Genomic DNA, 21,370 nt, shown 5'->3' on the forward strand with positions numbered 1-21,370 from the left:
CTAAGACTGCTATATTTTTAATATAAATGCCAAAATAAATGTAATGATAAGAAATAGCAAAGATCAAAGTTATTTTTCCTATGAAAATGATCTATTAAAAGACAGAGATTAAATATACAACACTATAATTAAGTAAAGCAGATGTCCAGAAAATGGTTTTTCTTTGAGTTTTATATCTCAGAAAATGAAATTAAAAAAAAATACTTACTCTTTGTTGTTTATAGTGCTTAAACATTCTTATGCAGTGTTCAATGATAAATAATAAGTAAATGCCTCCTAGGGCAACAAGTCCTTTCAACACTGCATCATATTCTTCCAAAAACTTCTCAGATTCATGTCCATGAGAATGCCTGTGGCCATGTGCATGCTGATGACTGTGATCATGTCCACCCTGAGACTATTAACAAGAGCAAAGAATACTTCTAAACAAGTAATTAAAATGTTATTTAAAATTTTGAAATCATAATCTCCTAGAGGACACAGAAAAAATACAATTTTTAAAGTGCTCTCCTAAATATTACCTCACTTAAATATAAGTAATCTTCCATTTAATTTTGCTATATTCAGTGGCCTGCAAAGTACTAAATTTCATGGTAACTCTAACACAAAGACCCTTACAAAACCAAATGCCTCCAGGAGTTATTAAGATACATTCTATAGTGACACAATCAAGACAGCAGTAAAGTAACAGAGCAATGAGTCCTTTGTAATTTGAAGTGAACATAACCCAAATAAATGCCTAATAGTAAAAATAAAACAAACTAATTCATCAGCAGATGATCACTTGTGAATCCCTATAATCTAACATTTTCTTAAACTGATTATATTTTGATAATATTTTTCTCTTATAAATTATTTCAAAGTGATGAGATGTTACCTCTACATAACCCGTGGAACATTAGTCAGTGTATAATGAAAGAACCATGTGCTTAATTTTAAAGCTTTAGCAAAAATAAATGTATATACAGAAATAGTTATTTTTTTAATTGTGAAATGTACACATCACTATATTAATATTAGAAAACTTAAACATTAGAAAACTATTCTTAAGTATTTTCCTTCCTTATAACATTTACCTGTATTCTTTCCCTTTTTGCTAGTGGTCAACAGAAGAGGTTTCTAAACCTCTCAAAGGAGATAAGACCGTTCAAAAAGGTAATACCTTTACTTAATTCACATAGCTCTCACTTTAACTTATCTGTTCAGAAACAGATTGTTGCTATTCCTGAAGGCAAACAAAGGGTGAAAATAAAGAGGAAAATAATAATGTATAATGAATTGAGTTAAACATATTTATATTCACAGTTTTAAGATTCACTAATTTTTTTTAAAAAAAAGCAATGTCATACATTATTCTAGATATTAGATCTGGAATACCCAACCAACAACACAGAAGGGGAGAAGGGTTATACACAACAGACAAATACAATTCTGTCCCCTACATGCCCAAGGGAGGTGGTAAGAACATAAAAAATATTCAAAACTGTAATTTTACATTTGGAAAAGAAAAAGTCCCACTATTTTCATAATATGAAGTAAAAATAACACTGGATCAAATACTCTTAACTGGAGACAGATTTTAAAAGGTATTATCAAGGCACTAACAGTGTAACTTTATGATATCAGTGGAGTGTTCTCAAATGGAAGAACATAAGTGGTAAGCCAGGTGAAAAGATAAATGGCCCCATGTATAAAAAACTAAATGCCGTAATAGTTAACTGAGTAGGTCTGCCTATTTCTGATCAAATAAAGATGCCTATGGACCACTGGCTCTAAGTACAATCATTATAAGATCCTTTATATGTTTCTTCTAAAGGCTTTCTTGATATACCACACAGATAAAAAGGTCTATTACTATTGATTTTCAAGACTTGATTTTCAGAACAGCCAATAGAGCAAATGAAAAAAAAAAAAAAAAAAAGCTTTATTGAGGTATAATTGAGCTATATATTTTAAGATATTTAATTTGTACATAGTGGTACTTTGACATGTATACACTGTGATGGGTGAACATAAAACTGGTATTACCAGTTTTTATTGCTATTTTAAAACCTAATCATTCAATTTATTTCAAAAACACTGCTATTAAAACTGCAAACAAAAATCCTTTCATCCAATAAACAAAACAGCACAAATTCTATATTGGTGTGCTATAGCTTGCTAACAATGAAAAGACCGTTTAGCTTAAGTATTTTTAACTTTTTAAAGTTTAAAAGGATTTCTTACATGGGGCAGGAGATGAAGAAGGGCGTCTCCACTCATTGTTCCAACAGCTAGAGCGACAAGGAATGTGAGAAGGAATTTGAAGCATCCTTGGTTAATGATGGGAACCAAGATCACGCCTAGCAAGGAAAGTAGGCTAATGACAGTGATAGAAATGATACCACAAATCCATGCTGTTGGAAAGAAATTAATATTCAACATTAGTATGAAAATATAAATCAAAAAGTGCCACAGAAGAATAAACATAAGATAAATAAGTAATGGAAAACAGATTATTTTACCTAGACTATGCTTTTTAAGAAACTTTATTTTACACTGCTGTGTTTAAAAACAAAACAAAACCAGTAACCTGAATACTTAAAAGAAGAATTAAGAAACTCTAAGTTATATACAGTATCTTCAGTGGCCCACCTTATTAGAAACAGGGACTTAAAATGACCTAAGACTGTGATTCACTCTTAATATCTAGACTGTAAATAAAATCATAACAATGTCTAAAGGCAGAGCCACCGCAATAAATAAACTATTTAGAGAATTATAAAACTTTCTTGTGAGCATTAGAGGAAGATGAGTATCCAACACACTGTAATCTCTGTACATCTTTCTAATACGAAGTTTAAGAAACAATATATCAACCCAAAATGGAAATATATTCATGAGACACAAAAAAGCCTTATTACTAGTAGCCTTAATGTACTTCATTTCTTAATTTTACAAAGAATAATTCTAGTTCCCTTGATATCATCTCTCCTCCACATCCAGTTTCAAACTGTCTTTCCTCCAATTTGGCTTTCTATACAATTTACTACTTTTTAAAAATCTCACTATATAATAACAGGATTAGAACACAAGAGAAATGCTTTTACAACATAATTTGTGAGAAACACAGGTGTGACGGACGGGGGGATGCTGTGAACATTTATTTGTCTAGGTTACTCAGAAGCAGATAAGGTATCAGAATAAATGGCAGTGGTTCAGGGAATTAGACATTTTAATTTAAAACGTGAGATTACTTTCAGTTAATGACTCACAATAAAACAGAAATGTTAAGTTTAAAAGTCGTGTATATTTTAATATTTAACTATTGAAAATTTTATTGAATAATAATTTTGTAAAGGTTTTAATTGAAAAGATTTTCTAATCAAATCTACAGGACTGTAAGTCTGCTAAAGATTTTATGTTAAATCTTATGATAGAGAACTATGGAAAATGCATTTCTTCATAAAGATAACATAATTATCAAAGACAAAGAGAAGGATAGGTAAAGAAATGAAACTCTAATTGGCCCACTAAATGCTCAATAATGGCTCAATAAATTTATGTTTATCCTTTGGACATTTTAATCACAGTACCCAGTAACATTAATAGTAAGGCTAATTCTCGTTAGCTAAATTAGCTCATGGAATTAAAATAGGTCATCTATTACTTACTAATGGGAGTTCTGTGGTTTATCCTATCTAATGGATAATTACTATGACATAAACATGGGGAATCTAAATGGCCAAAAAGGAGAGAGTTTAAATTCAGTGGCTTTAATCTTTGCAAGGATTTGGGGGCAAGGAAAGGACAGAAACTCAATTCCTGAGGAATCAGGGTCAGGGAAAGATTCGTTATAAAAGGCAACATCCTGGTTAGTGGAAATAAAGGTTAAAAGGAAGATTCCCCAATTACTGTTGGGACTATGAGGTACAGAGAACTGAGATCAAAAACTCTATTCTAGAAAGAAAAATATAAGGTCAATTAAGGTTTACAGGTTGACTTAATGATGATCAAGTTACTTGGTTTGCTTGTCCCGCATGCACAGGCAAAAACAATAAAATTAGTGGGAGAGGCTGAGGAGACAGGTTGGAGAAAAGTGGCGTAGGGGCATAGGTACACATGAAGTCAGGAAGCCAATTAAGTTACTGGCCAACTAAACCAACAAAGGTTTGTCAAAATGATCCTAGCTCTCGCTCCAACCATACTAGTGGGGAAAAAAAGATGAAAGGTACTTATAACTAAATGCGACAAATTGAGGCTGGTAACAAAAACATTAAGCTGGAGATAAAATATCTCATATTAATACACAACTCTCCTTTTCCAAATATATTTTCCCTTTGTTTGGCAATAATCCAATCTAGAAGCAATTCATCTCAAAATGATCAATCTAAACACAACCTGTATTGAGGATTTAAAGAAATACAGCACTAAATTACTTGGAAAAGTCAGTAATTCATATTCTAAACTACTGTGCAGTATAAAAAAGTAACTTATATACTCACTATTGTAAATATATGTGGACAGGGATTGCCAAAACTATAAGACCCAAAACACACTATACGGAGTAAACAAATTTAATAACTTTGTAATTTTTAGAAATGTTCATTAATCAGAATTATTTTGGCCAACAATACACTGGAATTAGTCAACAAAAATTACAAATACAAGTATTTTTTCCTATGTCTCATTGTCTATGAAAATTCTTTTAAACCGATTAAGACACTAAATTAAAATCCATATTTGCAAAAACCTAGTTAGGTAAACCTTGTGAACCAATTATTTTTTCTAGGGTTATATTATATTCTACATTGAGAATATATAGTCACTAATTTCTGGATTTGCCTATTAAGACATTTCTAAATCTGAGAGAGAATACCATTAATTTGATATAGTAGATATTTAAGATGATTAACAACTTATACGATATAATTTAAAAAGCTAACAAAATATTAATTTTAGAAATATTTTTAAATTGAAGCTTATTACATATGAAATTTAAGACCCTATTGAACTATATATATATACATATTCTTATAGCCATATTTATAAAATCTAATCATTAAAGAGTTGGAAGAAAAAAAGAGATTCTATTCCCTAGTGACAAAAATTATGTCTGCAAATGAACACTATCTTAAGGAGACATTTCATTTTCTAAAATTCTCGTCATATTAACTTCTGGCTTAGGGTGTCTTAAATGTGAAGAAAAGTCCAAGAGTCTCTGAATCCATAAACATTTTGCAAATGTCCTGAGATTATTTACAGTCTCAAAAGGCTTTTTGTCAATTAGCCAAAAATCAAGCTATGAAATAACAAATTAGCCAAAATCGAGTTCAGTGAAAATCAATTTGCCAATATGCTAACGGGTAAGCTAATATTTCATAACTGAATATCAATCACTGTCAGATTGAAACACATTAAATTAGCAAATGCTTACACATATAGTTGGGAGATGGTTTGTCTGTGAAAGGGTATATGAGTTCACGTCTGTACAAATAGGTACATGTCACATACTACAAACTCCCAGGTACAATTTCTTTTGTCTCATTTCTTATTTCAGCTCTGATAATTACATCTCTTTCTCATCTACTTGGGAAAGCAAATCTGTGAACTATGAAAAGAAATGCTTGAAAAAGAGAAGCTCGCTTTATTAGAAAATCTTTGACATTTGTGATATTTGACATATGAAAATCAAGAAAACACAAGAAAATATCATGAGCTCACAAAGGAGAAAATTTTACATAAATCAGTCCTGGGTCATAGCATTGCTCAAATTCAAGGGCACCAAATTTGTATCTTTGAAAGAATGCCACTTAGAATATAGTGTCAATGGTACTACTTGGAGCTGTTCAACGAAATAGTATTACATTGAGCTTGAACAGCTGCCTTTCCAAAATGAGTTGGTACATGCATGCATACATATATACAGGTACATACATTAAAAAAAAATACAAAATGTTTCTGGATTTATTGGTTAAATAGAAAATGACTGTCAAATTGGTTATTGAGCAACAACACAAAGCTACAAATGAGAAATAAACTTTGCTCTTAGATTAAAATAAAATAATCTGTATATGATTTGAATATCTTAACTTTGAGTTTTCCCATTTTTCCAACTAGAGGAAATATTGTGTAGTATACTTGCTATCTTCAAAAGATTTTAAATTTGATTTTTAAAATTAAGTTCTGGTACTAACAAGGATCTTATAACTTCCAATAACATTTTTGTGCATAAAACAGAGGTCACAAATGAGATGATTATAATATAGTTTAATTAATCCTCCATGTATACATTACCATAATTGACAGAGTTGGAAATTATAAAAAATATTTTCAATGATGCTAATTATTCTGCCCTTTTAAAAAGACAATTTTTAAAATTCCTTGCTTACTAATAGCTATTTAAAGTGGTAACATACTATCATAATATTTTATAGCCACAAAGGACTTTAATAATGTACACTAGCATTTCTCAAACTGTGCTCATCTAATTCTATGAGATAGATAGGTGGTACTCCAAGAGAAGTAAGGCGAGAATTTAATAGTCAAAAATATTTGGTAATGCTGGGTTAAACAAGTTTCTTCTGAACGTCTAACAGTTTAATAAGCAATGTGAATCTCTGCAAGGGTAACACAATATGCAGTATTTCTCTAACTGGCTTGATTACAGGACCTAGCAGTGTATCTCAATGACAGGGTATTCTGCAGAACACAATTTGGATAATGTTAATGTAGGCCAAAGTCCTTCTACTTTACAGACTTGCATACTGAGGCACAGAAATGCCAAATGTTAAATAATACCTCTTGACACCTAATAGAATGGCTATAAAAAAATGAAAAACAGATGTTAGCAACAATGTGGAGCCTGGAATCCTCATACATTGCTGATGGGAATGTAAATGGTACAGCTACAGTCAAACAGGTTTTATAGTTCCTTAAAAAGCTAAATAGAATTACCATATAACCCAGGAATTGCACTTATATACCAAAAGGAATGAAAACCAGAGACTCGGATACTTCTATGCTTGTGTTCACTACAGCAGTACTCACAGTAGCAAAAAGGTGGAAATAACCCATGTCTATTAATGAATAAATGGATTAACATAATGTGCTACAGATATGCAATGGAATATTAGTCAGCCACAAAAAGGAATGAAGTTCTGATACATGCTACAATATAAATGGACCTTAAAAACATGTTGAGTGAAATGAACCAGATAGAAAAACAAATACTATATAATTCCACTTATATGAACTATGTAGAATGGTCAAATTCATAAAGACAAAAGGAAGATTAGAGGTTGCCAGGGGCTGGGAGTAAAGGGAAATAAGGAATTATTATATAATGCTTATAGTTTCTATTTGGTATGATAAAAAAATTTTAATAATGTGATGGGTGCAGAACATTGTAAATATAATGAATGCCACCAATTTGTATGCTTTAGTGGCTAAAATGGCAAATTTCACAATAAATATATTTTACCATAATAAAAAAGTTAAACAGCTAACTAAAATAGCAAATTCAAAACTAAACTCAAAGTCCTGTTCCAATCCGTTTTCTCCATTAAATCATATTATTTTTAGAGAAATGTTGACCAAGTGATTTATCATTTATGTATTTACCTCATAAAAGGTTCTATAAGAAAAATAAGTACAATTAAACACAAAAGTAAGAAGAAATACTAATTTTGCTAATCCAAATGGCAACCAATCTTTCAAAATTTGAGCTAATTAGGACAGAGGGAAAGAGACAACAGGTTACTACAAAACAAACTTATAACTATGTAAAACTATCAGAATACATTTATATTTATTCCAATGTTACCTAAAATATATGAGTAAGGTTAATTAATTTAAAATATGTATGTCCCATCTAACAAATTATTGGTTATTTTTGCCAGCGCTAAAAATAAGGGGTAAAGAGCTAGATTTTCCATTGTAGATAAATTCCCATTTTAGAAAATTTCCACACATTTTCTAAAGATTGCAACTATTCCATCACAATGGAGCCACGGTCCATACCTTGGGTGTGCCAGGCCCCAGGTGTGCCAGGCACCGGTGCGTGCAGCACCGGGTGCGCGGGAAAAGGCGCCCGGCCTTCAGAGATCCAGTTCTTAAAGGGAGACAGCAATATACTTAGGTCAGGGGTGGAAGTAGGGGGAGTGGGGGAAATTAATTAAAGAGAAGAAAAAATAAAAATAAAAAAAATAATAACTTTAGCTTTCTGGCACTAAAAATTTAATTAAGTCATTCTCCTAATTTGTAAATCTTCAAGTACTATTCTTTTGAACTATGAAAAATAAAATGGTTGCTTTGAATTTAATGGTGAAAGGCTTTCCTGTGTTATTATTTTTAGAATTAACAATATTTACATAAGCTTAAATAAACTATCATAATTTCCTAGATGTAGAAAACAGCAATTCGGATAATAAAATTCTTCTGATTTTTCAGCAAATTATTGTGCTTTTTCAATCACAATTTATTTGGTTTAAAGCAAAAAAACAAAACAAAATAATAAAAACAGAAATCCAAGCACGAAAAAACAACAGAGGGCATCTTTCTTTTATAAAACTTAAAACTAACAATATGCAAACTATTAAATACAACTAGGAAATGTTTTCTTTATTTGTACCCAAGATAACAAATGCAATAAAAAAAAAAAAACTAAATGTCTAAAACAAGCTTCACTTATTCTGCAAATTAGGTCACTTAAAACGTTAAAGGTCTTCAAGCTTAGTTATTCACCAACTCCCTTTCTCATTATCTAGAGAGAAAATGCTTTCTTTTAAAAAGAAGCGCTCATCTGTGGAAACTTTCTAATTAACTTGGTTGGAAGCATGTGCAAGATGGCAGTTTTCTACACTGTTTCAGCATTTTAATTGGCAGAAATGCTTAGAGACCTATTCACAAACCCCCTTGGTAATTAAGCTAGGGTCAACTCTATGTCTAAATGAGCCAATCTTGTGAAACAAATGATTCCTATCATATACAGTACATAGCTATTTGGTTTACAGCAGTCTTTGAACAGTTAATGAGGTAGTAGCTGTGTCACTATAGGAGATTTATATAGAACAAGTTAACCTTTCTTAGTGGAGTAGCAGTCATTAAAAATAATTTCCAGCAGGGCATTCTCTATAACAATTAATATTTATTAGGACATAATTAATTCAATCTTTACTTCTGACAATGCTGATAACCACCTGCAAACAACTAATCAATATTCACTATTAGTAATGTATTTGTCTTCAAAGCAACTACAATATTCTCTGAGGCTTTTCAGATTGAATAAACTAATTTTCAACAGTCATACGTATGTCAACAGCTTCATTACAATATATAATGTCAATATTACAATACAGACAGCTCTAAGTCATAATTCACAGTTGATGTGAAAAGTAGAATTTTTAAAGAAGGCTTAAAAACAAGACTATTAATTTTAACTCTAGATATGATAGTCTCATCAGTCTCCATTTTCCCCTGTAAAGAACAAATGTAATTTTATTTTTAATTAAATTAAATCATATCAGACCCAGCTTCCTCTTCTCTCCTGTCACAGTGAGAATTTATAAGCACCTGAGAGAGACTGTGGCTCTAGAGGTGTTTACTCATCTACAAAATATCAGTGAACAGGAAGTCATGAAAAAAAGACATATTTTATCTATCCAAATATCAGAATTCAAAGCAAGGATATGGACTCACTTTCTTGGCCTTCACTGATCACACCAGACTGAATCCAGCCTGTCTACCTCGACAATTTTTGCATTTTTTTTTTTTTACTAACTAATCTATACTTACAGCAATACTTATACCAATATTTACCTCTAAATCACTCTCCCGTCTATGCCTGCATTATCTGTTAAAACATTAAGTATAAATAAACATCACTCTCTTTATCTCCCTGTCACTTACGTTCTAGCAAAGCATACCAAGAACCTTTTTAGCAGGAGGCAGTGGGACACAGCCTACGTTAAGAGCATAGTAACAATTATAGGGTTTAGGTGGAGAAGATTCTAGCTCCTATCAGGCTCTGCTACCTGGCAATTTGTGACCTTGGGAAAGCTATTTAACTTCTCAAAACCTCCTTTTCTCAGCAAACTAAAGTAAATAAAAGTGTCTATTCTCACGAGTTTAACAAATTAAATTAAATATTTTTATGAAAGTGTTCAGAGTAGAACATGGAAAGGTTCTAATACGGGCTATTGTAATTAATTTATCTATTCTAAAGCTATTTTCCTATTGCAAAGAAATTAACCAAGAATACGTAAGTACCTAAGAGACTTCTTTGTTATTTATTGAGAGCATTTCCTTTCATTTGTACTCTTTCAAGATTTAAGGAATATTTCAATCCCAAATGAAACACTTATATACTGAAATGTGATATTCTTAAACATATCTATCTTATTACTACACTAAATTTTTAAATTATTTTGCCCTTTCCATTTTTATCAGAATTCTGTTTTTAGCCCATATTCACACATCAGTTTAGTCATTTTAACGACTATGCAATAGCATCCCTATGTTTTGAGAATTTCAACCAGTATTGTGTTCATCATGATTTCGCACTTGATGAAATTAATGAAAATTCCATGCATTCAGAGAATACTATATTATCTCAGTACATTAGACTGACTGACAAATTCATAAGAATCTTCAAAGATTCATTTTCAGCAATTGTCTGGACTATAACTGAAGGCTTATAGGTTAATATTAAGCAATTAATTCATTCGATCAATATGAGTGCTTACTGCTTGCTCAAAGTACCCTTTATCTTAGGCACTGAGGATGCTGAGATGAAAGACCCAGTCACTTCCTTTAAGTAACTAAAGTCCAACAAAAACAGATAACTAATCCAATTATTAAGATTCCTCCAAGCTATATACTATAATGGTGTCAAGAAAGGAAACTTAATTAATCCTAGGATGATCAGTAAATTATCCCAGAGTGGCTAATCCCTGAGCTGAATCTGAGATATAGCAGTCAGTCAAGTAGAGCAGGTGAGAATGTGAAAAGGCAAAGAGGAATGAGGGAGAAACAGTATAATCTATTATCAGGAGTTTGTTATGGTTACAACTAAGAAGAAAGAAAGGAATGGTGGGGGATAAGAGTGGAAAGATAGGTAGGCAGGGATTATATTCTGAAAAGCCTGATTGGCCAACTAAAGGACTTTGAACTTTGAACAGTATAACATAAAGCAGTTTTCTAAAGTATATGAGGGAAAAAATATAACTAGCACATCACATCAAATCCATGTTCTCAGATATTATTGCTTATAATATAGAAGATTATAAAGAAAAATATTAGAAGTCTAATGAAAAATATTAAATAGTATAAAGATATATGGCATAAATCAAAGATGATACCAGAATTAACCAAATTTGGAAAACAAGAGCATTGTGATTAATTGCCCAGAGGATATGTCAGACAAACCTTAGAGTTGATGGGCTCTATCATTTGTTTAGGCTAGGAAATTTGGGGTGAGTTACTAAATTTTTCTATATCCCCAACTTCCCTATCTTTAAAAACAAGAATCATATAATAGCTCCCTCATGTAATGATTTAACAACTATTGTTAAAATTTAGTAAAAAGAAAAAACTAATGTAAAACACTTAGCATATGGATAGCAAAATAGTTAAATATCTTAGTCCTGAATACTAGTATGAAACACTTGCTAGCTCTGAGACCTTGGCAAAGTTATTAGGGTAACATTCTCCATCTAAGACAGCTGTCGTGAGGAGTAAATGAGTTTAGTTTAAAACAGTGCCTGCAATTCGTGGTTGTTAATATAAAAAATAAAAATATGTTAGCTATCACTGAAAAGGAAAAACTGTCAGAGAATCCTCTTGGCATTTTACAAAGGTAAATCTAGCTCAAGTGCTAAGAATGAGCTACAAGGGGGGCAAGAACAGAGTCAGAAAGGTTATGAACTTATTTCGATAATTTAATAAAGAACCAAGGACCTGAATTAAAGTTATGAAAGAGTGAACAGAGCTAGAAGACATTTAAGAGAAGATTCGATTGGACCTGACAACTGATTATACAAAGGAAAAAAGAAACAAAACAAAAACATAAGACAAAAAAGTCAAAGGTTTTCAGATATTATAAAAAGCATGGATTTTAATGTCATTTAGGATTCAATAAGAGGTTACGAACTGTGTGTGGAATAAGGTTTGGAAATATTAAGTGCAAAGTACCTGCAAACACCAAAGTAGAGCTATTTAGCCAACTAGATGTGAAAAAGAGGCTTAAAAAAGTTTTAAAACAGTTTGGTTTTACCTTCATCGAAGTTCTCTAGAAGTGCCCTTGATAAAGTTCATATACCATACACTGGCATTTCTGAGACATTTCAAGAGTTGAACTACAATGGCTACCCTTTTAACTTCCTCAAAAACTTATAACCTTCGCTTTCCAACAGAGGCCTTCAACCATGCTAAATATAAAGCAATTAGAACATCAAATAAGTATAGAGGTCCCACTAAATATCTGCCCATCAAGGAGGATCCCTTTATCACACTCCTGTATTCCTTTTTTAATCTTCTACAATGCCAGAAAAGATGAGTAAACTGTATTGTGCCTCCTTTCTTCCCCCAATCTTTTTTAAACACACATATCTAAATCTTATTAAAACGTATTGGAAGAAACCAAAAGGAAGGCAATAATTTATAATTACTTTTAACTCAACTACATCAAAAAAAAGTACAGAAAACTATTTTGAGGAGAAAAAATTTAAATCTTTCTTACCTGATGCCCCTATATTTGCCTCATCTTCAGGAACCATGTTTTTATCCTTAGTTAAATCTTCAACTAAAAGTTTGTCAAAATGCTCAATACAAAGTCTGCTGTCAATTTGATATAACAAAGCAGGGCACAGGTACGTAAAAAGATCAGGTGAGATCGGAGAGTTGGCACCATGACCATAGTATTTTAACAACTGAGTGACGTTCAAACACTGCAAGGAAATTGATTTTAAAAATTAAATAAGAGTATTTTAAGAAGATTATGCAGAAAAAGAAATTACTATATAATAAAAAATATTCTAAATATATTTAAAAATAATATGCAATACTCAGGTATCTACTACAAATAATGCTTTTTGGATAGGAATTCATAATAGGGATATATTTAACTTATTACCCAAGACTTTTATGAATTTTAATCATTTCTCCACTCTAATACATGAAAGGTAATATCTTTCTGCTATCAACAAGAGTAATCACAACTATATTCCCAAGATTCTTAATGAAGAGAAAAATCACCCTCCTAGTCAAAGTGCATTTATCAATTACTCAATATTGTTACTTGTAAAACAGTGTTAAATAAACTTAGAATACTTTAATAACTTTATATTAAAATATAGCATAACAGACATTTTCATTGCTTAAGGTACTCCAAAAGAGTCTTATACTGGAGAATTCTAGCTCAATGCTAAAACTGGAAGATGAAGAAAATCAGCTATATCCACTGGTACTTTAAGTACAAACCAAAACAAAGAAGAAAACATATAAGCAAATAATTTTGAACTCATCATGTAGTAAAAACAAATATCTAAAATTAAGACAAAAAAGACAGCACTGTCTCCTTTTCACATATATCCACTCAGGTTGCAAGCTTGTTTATTGACTTGTTGCCTCATTATATGATGTTATTTATGTATAAAATACAATATCAGAACATACATACATACATACATGAAAAAATTATTCTTCTCAGGTCTTAACATGAGGTACTACCCTATATCCAATGCATAGAACATTTCTAAAATTCTGAGAAAATTCTTAATATGCATCAGGTCTACAAGGATACAAAATAATGGGTCTGATAATGCAGACCTCACAAGTTTGATACAAAACATAAACATTAATGATAATGTCCAGTTATAATCTTAAAAAATTCTAAGGTTATTATTCATAGTAACAAATGAATATATTCCTTTAAAAGTACACTAAGATTTTAAAATGTGTTTTTTTATTTTATATTAGTGTTTATAACTGCTAAAACCAAATATCTAATGATTTATTCAGGGAAAAAACAAAAACATTTACTCAGATGCAAAACATACTTCAATAATAGAAACATAAACAGCAAAGGGTGAGATTATTTTCCACATTAGATGGTGCTGCTTTTTATACATATGAACAACAAATTCGACAATATTTTCTAAATTTAGTAAGTGATAAAAATTAGAACAAAGGTGTTGATACACCATTAATGAAACAAAAATAAATGTGTTTAAGGTGACTGGTCAAAAATTAAGAAGGAACCAATTAAATGTATTTTAAAAAGCATGAAAATTCATAAGAAAAATACGATCACCCCATTACTACTGGGATTTTCTACTATTATATCTTTTTGTACTCACTCTAAATTTGTCAAGGGCATGAGAAAAGACTATTATGAGCGAGTAGGCCCTATCATAAAGTGGCATAGAGAAAATCAATCTATCACATGTGCAAAATACCTGATTTGGATTTATATTAATGACAGGGAACTATTCCGTAGTTAATAGAGTAACTTAATAATTATGAAAAAGAAGCTATCAAGTCACTTGCCAAAAGGAAAGACTAAACACAAAAGGCTTTAATTTACAAATATCTGGAAACCAGCTAAGAGTAAGTAAGAACATCAAAACTAACTTAAGGAGTCAAAAAAAAAAAATGTCACAAGCAAGATAGTAAAAGACTGAAAATAAGGGATATATTTTCTAACGTTTACACACTTAATTTTAAGAACCCAAATTTGAGAACCACCAATGCAAATGAAAATCCAGATATAAATCTTCAATCTGATTTTAATTCCTTAATGTATTTATTTTGGGGAACATTACCTAGAAACACTTTAAATATGATTGACTATTCCACTGTTACTTCTCTTTTAACCTAAAATGCTCCATGATTACCTGAGAATTATGGAGCAACTATCTTTTTATACTTACCTCATGCTGACGGTCATCTTCATTATGGTCTTTGTGACTTGCAGTTGAATAAATTGCACTTTTTTTAACATGTGGTGCTTCCCGCTTTCTAGTATGTCGAAGTTCACCTTCATTATCAGGATCAAGATCTTGGTGTCCATGACCAGGATCATGACCATTATGTTCTGGAAGACGTACATGAGAATGACCTGGGTTATGTACACGATCAGGTTTGTGGACCCGATTATGCTCATACTGTTCACCCTGATCATGGTTAGGGGGAAAACCTGGTGTAATAACCTCAGAATTTTCATTACTCTTCTTCCCTTTTCTCTTCCTCTTTCCTTTCGGTAGCTTACTTTCAGATTGTTCCTGTGTTTTATTGGTCTCTGTTGAAGGTTCATGGCTAGGTTCCCCACGCTCACTGTGAGTAATGGAATCATTAGAAAAATGGCGAGTAGTGTTATGATCAAGGTGATGATGCAAACAATGGTGATGACATAAGCGATGATTATGGTCATGCATATGTTTATCATCAGATTTGACAGGTACTTCAATTGTCTCTTTCTCTGGATCACATTTATGGTTTCTTTTTGTTGATGCACTGGTCACAGTTTGATTTTCTGAATTTAAGTGATTATGGGAATGCTGGTGGTTATGTGAGTGAAAATGCTTTCCCTCTTGAACTGCCAAAATATCTAAGTGAGAAACATGATCGTGGCCAAGATCCTCATGATTAATCTCAACTACTTTTATTTCTCCAAGGCCCAAGTTTGTTAAAAGTTTCTCCAGACCAAAAAAGGATAATCTTCCATTTTCACCATAACGGTCAAAAAGTTTTTCAATATAATATTTTTTTTCATTTTCAGCATCCAGCACTGAAAATTTGCTTGACTCCGACTCTGCCATTCCACGATGGTGTCTGTGATGCTCTTCAGGACCATGGTCATGGTCTTCATGGCAATGGTTGCAATGATGAAATATAAATGTCAGCAAACAAATGAGGCAAAATTTTGTGTGCATATGTACCTTCATTTCTATTTTTCCTAAAGGGATTTAAAAGAGAGGCAAGTATAAGTGTATACTTAGACACATTCAAAATAATTATAAACTTTGCAGCAATTGCTAATCCACTAGGCAAACATTTTACTCCATTTCTTTCATGGCTATGAAACGTTCTTTCCCTTTTTGATTCCCTGAAAAATGACCCCTTTTAATTTATTGAAATAGTGGACAGCACTTTGAATTAATACAAACTGCTCAAGACTCATGTACAAGACTACTCTGACTCCCTTTAAACACAACACATAAGAGTCTATAAATTTATACAGGAATTGTTGGCTTCCTTCCTATCCAGTCCTTTACAAAAAAAGTTTGCTGATCCCTGATCTTGAGGCCCTGGTCAATGCAATAAGATGAAATAAAATGATAAAATGTATAAGAATCAGAAAGAAATGAAATTGTCATTATTCATAAATGGCAGGATTGAGTATATAGAAAATCCAAAAGAATATCTAAAAATTAAGATGTTTCTTTAGTCAAGTTGCTGAATATGACAATAACCTAAAATCAACTGTATTACTATATACCAGCAATAATTAGAAAATAAAATTAGAAAACAGTATCATTTAGAATAGCCAATAGCTAGGAATAAATCTAACAAGAAATATGCAAGGCCTTTACATGTTAAAAAAAAAAAAAACTCATATTATTGAAAGAAATGAAAAGACCTAAATAAATGGATGACTATATTATGCTTATGACTGGATGAGATACAGATCCAATGTAATCTCAATCAAAATCCCAGAAGTAACTTTGTGGGAACTAATGAGGTATTTTTAATATATATGCGGAATAGAAAGGGCCAAGAAGGCCAAGACGCTCTTGAAGGACAAGACAGATGCACTTACTCTACCAGTTACTAAAGACAAAGTGGTGGTGGTATAAAAACAAACATACCAAAGAAACAAAACAGAGCTGAAAAAATAGGAAAGGATTCTCTACTCCTTGGTGCTTAGTCAACTAGATGTCTACATAGGAGAAAAACTAAATAAAACTTGGCCCCAATCCTCATACTGTAAAAATCAATTACAATCCAATTACAGATGGACTGTAAACCTAAGTCTAAAATAATAAATGTTAAAATATAAAATGTCCCCAAACTGTGCTGTCCAATATGGCAGCCACTAGCCATATTTAAACTAACTACAGTTAAATTAAAAATTCAGCTTCTTAGTCATGCTAAGCCATATTTTAAAGGCTCGATAGCCACATGGTTACCATTGGGGTCAGTACAGATGTAGAATAGAACATCTCCATCACCACATAAAGTTCTACTGGACAGCACAGTTGTACACTATAGAAATACTTTGTGAATCGATTATGTAATTTTAAAGTTTTATACAATAAACAGATGAAAGTAATTTTCATATTCTATTTTATTTAACCTACTATACCCAAAATATTGTTTCAACACATAATCGATACAAAAATCATTAAGCAGATTTTTACTCTTTTTTAAGCTATCACTTTTAAATTTAGCACGTATTTTACACTTACTGAATATCTTAATTCAGGATAGCCACATTTCAAGTGCTCATTATTATCCACACGTGGCTACCACTAGCTATTGTACTGGAAAAGTGCAGATCTACAAGATTTATTTGGGAGACTAGCTTCAAGACCTTCCAAGATAGGACACAAAAAGCATTATAAAAGAAAAGAATGATAAAATATACTACATTAAAATTAAGAAATTTCTGTTCATCAAGAGTTATCATTAAGAGATTAAAAAAGTGAGCCACAGATTGGGAGAAGATTGCCACAGTGTTACCAGTCAGGCATACATAAGGAATTTCCACAAATTAGTATGAAAACCATGATACAACTTAATGGAAAAATAGGCAGGAAATGTGAACAGGCCCTTCATAAAAGAATAGCTAAATTACTAAGAAACGTATTAGATTCTGAATCTCGGTAGTTATCAGAGAAATGCAAATTAAAAACACAATTAGCTATCACTATATACTGACCAGAATGAACAGAATATAAAAGATATAAGCAAAAACATGGAGTCTACTGGAAACTGCATGCCCTGCTGGTGAGAGTGCAGACTGGTATCTTTTGGAAAACTGTTTGGCAGGATCTGCCAGAGACTGAACATAAGCATATCCACTCACATAGCAATGCCCCTGGGTAAATGCTCAACAGAAATGCATATATAGTGACACCAATAAGACAAGAACGTGAAAGTTCACATAATCATTATTCATTATAGTTCAAGGAAAAAGGCCAAACATTCATCAATAGAATGAACAAATAAAACAAAATAACTTACTGAACTATTACACAGGAATGAAAATGAAATCATGGCTTCAGACATTAACAGATGAACTTTACATATATTAGATTGATCAAGAGATGACAAACACTAAAGAAACCATCATGTATAATTCTATTTATGTAAAGTTAAAAACTGGTAAAATTAAACTTTGCGAAAGGAAAGTGAGGGCAATAATTGGGATTAAAAAGTATGGTAATGTTCTCATTCTTCACTTGAGTAATGGTAACACAAAAACACTTTGTGATAATTCATTGCACTAATACTCTGTACTCTTCTGTAAACATATTGTATTTCAAGGAAAAGTTTTTAAAAATCAAATTTCCTCCAATGAAAACTGAGAAAATGTAATTATAAACAAAAATCACAAGGTTTCTTGAAAGAACGAGAACAAGATCATTAAAAGGAGAAATTTATAAGACATTATTGAAGGTCAGTAAAGAAGAACTGCAAAAACTGGAGAAAGGCCTACATGGATGAGATAAACAGCATAAGATATATAAAGTATTCTCAAGTATATATATAAATTTAATTCAGTGTCACCAAAATCCTGGTAGCTGTTTGTTTTTGGTGAAACTGCAAAAGCTCATCTAAAAATTCATATAGAAGAGCAAAAACCCAAGGACAACCAAAACAATTCAGAAGATTAACAAGGAGATAGATACAGACTTCTTTTTATAAAGTCGCACTAATTAAAATAACATAGAATGGCACAGGGAAAGACAAATAGACCAGAGGAAGAAAGCCGAGTTCAGAAAGAGAATAGTATTGCGAAAAAATGGTTCTTCATACCATAAACAAGTCATTTCCAAGAGGATTAAAGTCTTATTTGTGAAAAAGCAAAATTCTTAACAAGTTTAAGAAGACACTATAGGAGAGTATCATGACTTTAGGATAGAGAAGGATTTTTTAGATAAGACACAGAAAGCACAAAACTTAAAGGAAAATTTTAATTAAACTAAATTCTTTAAGTATTACTCTATAATAAAGAACATCACAAACAAAGCTTATAATAATCCATACCCTAGATGACATCTGCAAGGTATATATACAATGCATTTAAAAGATCATTATCCAGAATATACAGAATATATGTGCATGTATGTGTGTGTATATACATATATATGCGCGCGCACACACACACACACACACACACACACATATATACGTATCAAAAAACTCCAATATTGCAAAGACAACTACAAAGAATATCAACAGGACAGCTAGTTGAGCAGCAACATGATTATCAATAATCTATATAATGCACCAAGATGCTACTAGATTAAAATTAATATCTGACAATTCCAGGTGTTAAGCAAAGATGTAATGAAGGCAAACAGAAACTACCTTACACTGCCGGTGGGAATATACATTGGTAAAATCACTTTGGAAAGCAATCTGACATCTCCTGAAGCTGTATATGAACATATTCTACAGCCCCCAAATTCCACTTCTGTCTATCATAGAGAAACTCTTGCACTTAAGCACAGGAAACACACACATTTTAAAATCTTTACTGTAATATTTTGAATTTTAAAAATATTTTAACAATGCTTTGATTGCAAATAACAGAACCCTCAACAAAGAGAAAATTTTAAAACAAAAAATTTTCACATAAAAAGAAGTTAGGAGAAATGGGTGGTTCTACAGCAATTGCATGATCGAAGACCCAAGCTCTTTTTCAACCTCAGATTTGTTCCCTCAGTCTCAAGGAACTTGCTGTTGCTTCAACCATTCCATCCCTGTACAACCATATCCAAAGCTAGAATACTCATCTTCAACCTGCAGAGCTGTGCTCTCTTTTAACTCATTACCCCTGGCTTTCTAATAGCTACTACCACTGCTTCAAATCTTTATCACTCCATCATGTTCATTCTTCCCTGTGTGTTTTCCTTTCTCTGATTATGCACCAGCTTGCCATTCGTAAGTAATGCCAGCTAATATTACCTTTCCCCATCGCTTCTCGGCCTTTTGGCTAAGATCAAGTGTAAAATTACCTCTCCTTTCCAAGAGATTCAAAACAAACAAACAAACAAACAAAACAATTACGAACGTCCGAACGCGATCTTTTATAACATTGGCATTTTTTGATGCTGACAGCACAGACTCCTTCTTCCCCACCAGGGAAGCTTTCTGTCTGGTTAATTTTAGCTGTCCTTATAATTAATTTAAGCCATCGAGGTCTTCTTAATTGTTGAACAAAATGAAATGATTCAGTTCTGCCATTTTAGCAGAATCTTACCCAAAAGTGTAATTTAAATGTGAAAAGTACTTAATTTTTACTAGCAAACTACCAAATTCCTTATTGATCCATCTTTATTATCAAGTCTAACAATGTCCAATATATAAAAACTACATAAATTTTTCTATAAACATAGAGTCTTCTTAGGGCATATTCCCTTTTCTTATAAAGCTACATTTAGATACACAGAGCTTGGGTAGATTTTGTGCTATACAGGAACTAAAAAAAAAATAAAAAGGAAAAAATATTAAGAAAATTATTAATGCCAGAAAAACAATGTTGTGAAGGAAACAGTTTATTATAATGGCTCAGTTGTAAATAACATTTATAGTCAACATTATAATACTAAATGCTGTCTTAAACCATAATTACAATATAATTGTAATGAAAAACTGGGGTATAGGAAATGAGAAGGTACATGGAGAGATGGGAAGAATGGTAAATCTTCATCTTTCAATAAACAGACAGTGGCTAAAATTAAAAAAGAAAAAATGAACATGGTGGAGATGTGGCAGTGAATAGCTAAAGGAACTAAAAAGTTCCTGTCTAAGCAGAATATAAAAAAAGGGGACTAATTTTTCACCTTTTCCCTAAACCTTCACAGAACTATTTAATTCTTCAAACTATATTTGTGCAAAATGAAAAAACTAAAAATAAGTCAGCTATTAATAAATCTTAAAGTTTTTATTAACAAAATCACATAATGTCTTTCTTGTGCAGAAGAAAATGAGTTACTCTCAGTTTGAAGATTTTCACAGGAATTTGCAGAGTTTTAATCACAGTTTGCAACCACTTTAATTCCAATCTGTGCTATTATTTTTGGTTACTTGCTTGGATAAATCTGAGATGTAGAGAAAACCAAAAATTTAAAATGTCTCGTGACATACTTCCAAATTGGTT

The 21,370-nt window shown here is 31.6% G+C and overlaps 1 protein-coding gene across 1 annotated transcript in view; it reads right to left on the reverse strand.

Annotated features, from left to right (window-relative positions):
• SLC39A10 (solute carrier family 39 member 10) overlaps nt 1-21,370 on the reverse strand; it is a 49,449-nt gene that overhangs the window by 20,672 nt on the left and 7,407 nt on the right. The window contains exons 2-5 of the mRNA XM_036235993.1: nt 14,910-15,934; nt 12,719-12,926; nt 2,227-2,396; nt 209-397 (exon numbers count right to left, since the gene is read on the reverse strand). Of these exons, the coding sequence (XP_036091886.1) occupies nt 209-397; nt 2,227-2,396; nt 12,719-12,926; nt 14,910-15,923 (1,581 nt within the window). The 5' untranslated portion in view covers nt 15,924-15,934. The remainder of the gene's footprint in view (nt 1-208; nt 398-2,226; nt 2,397-12,718; nt 12,927-14,909; nt 15,935-21,370) is intronic.

The sequence above is a fragment of the Rousettus aegyptiacus genome, unplaced genomic scaffold, assembly GCF_014176215.1.
Source record: "Rousettus aegyptiacus isolate mRouAeg1 unplaced genomic scaffold, mRouAeg1.p scaffold_m13_p_2, whole genome shotgun sequence".
Lineage (NCBI taxonomy): Eukaryota > Metazoa > Chordata > Mammalia > Chiroptera > Pteropodidae > Rousettus > Rousettus aegyptiacus.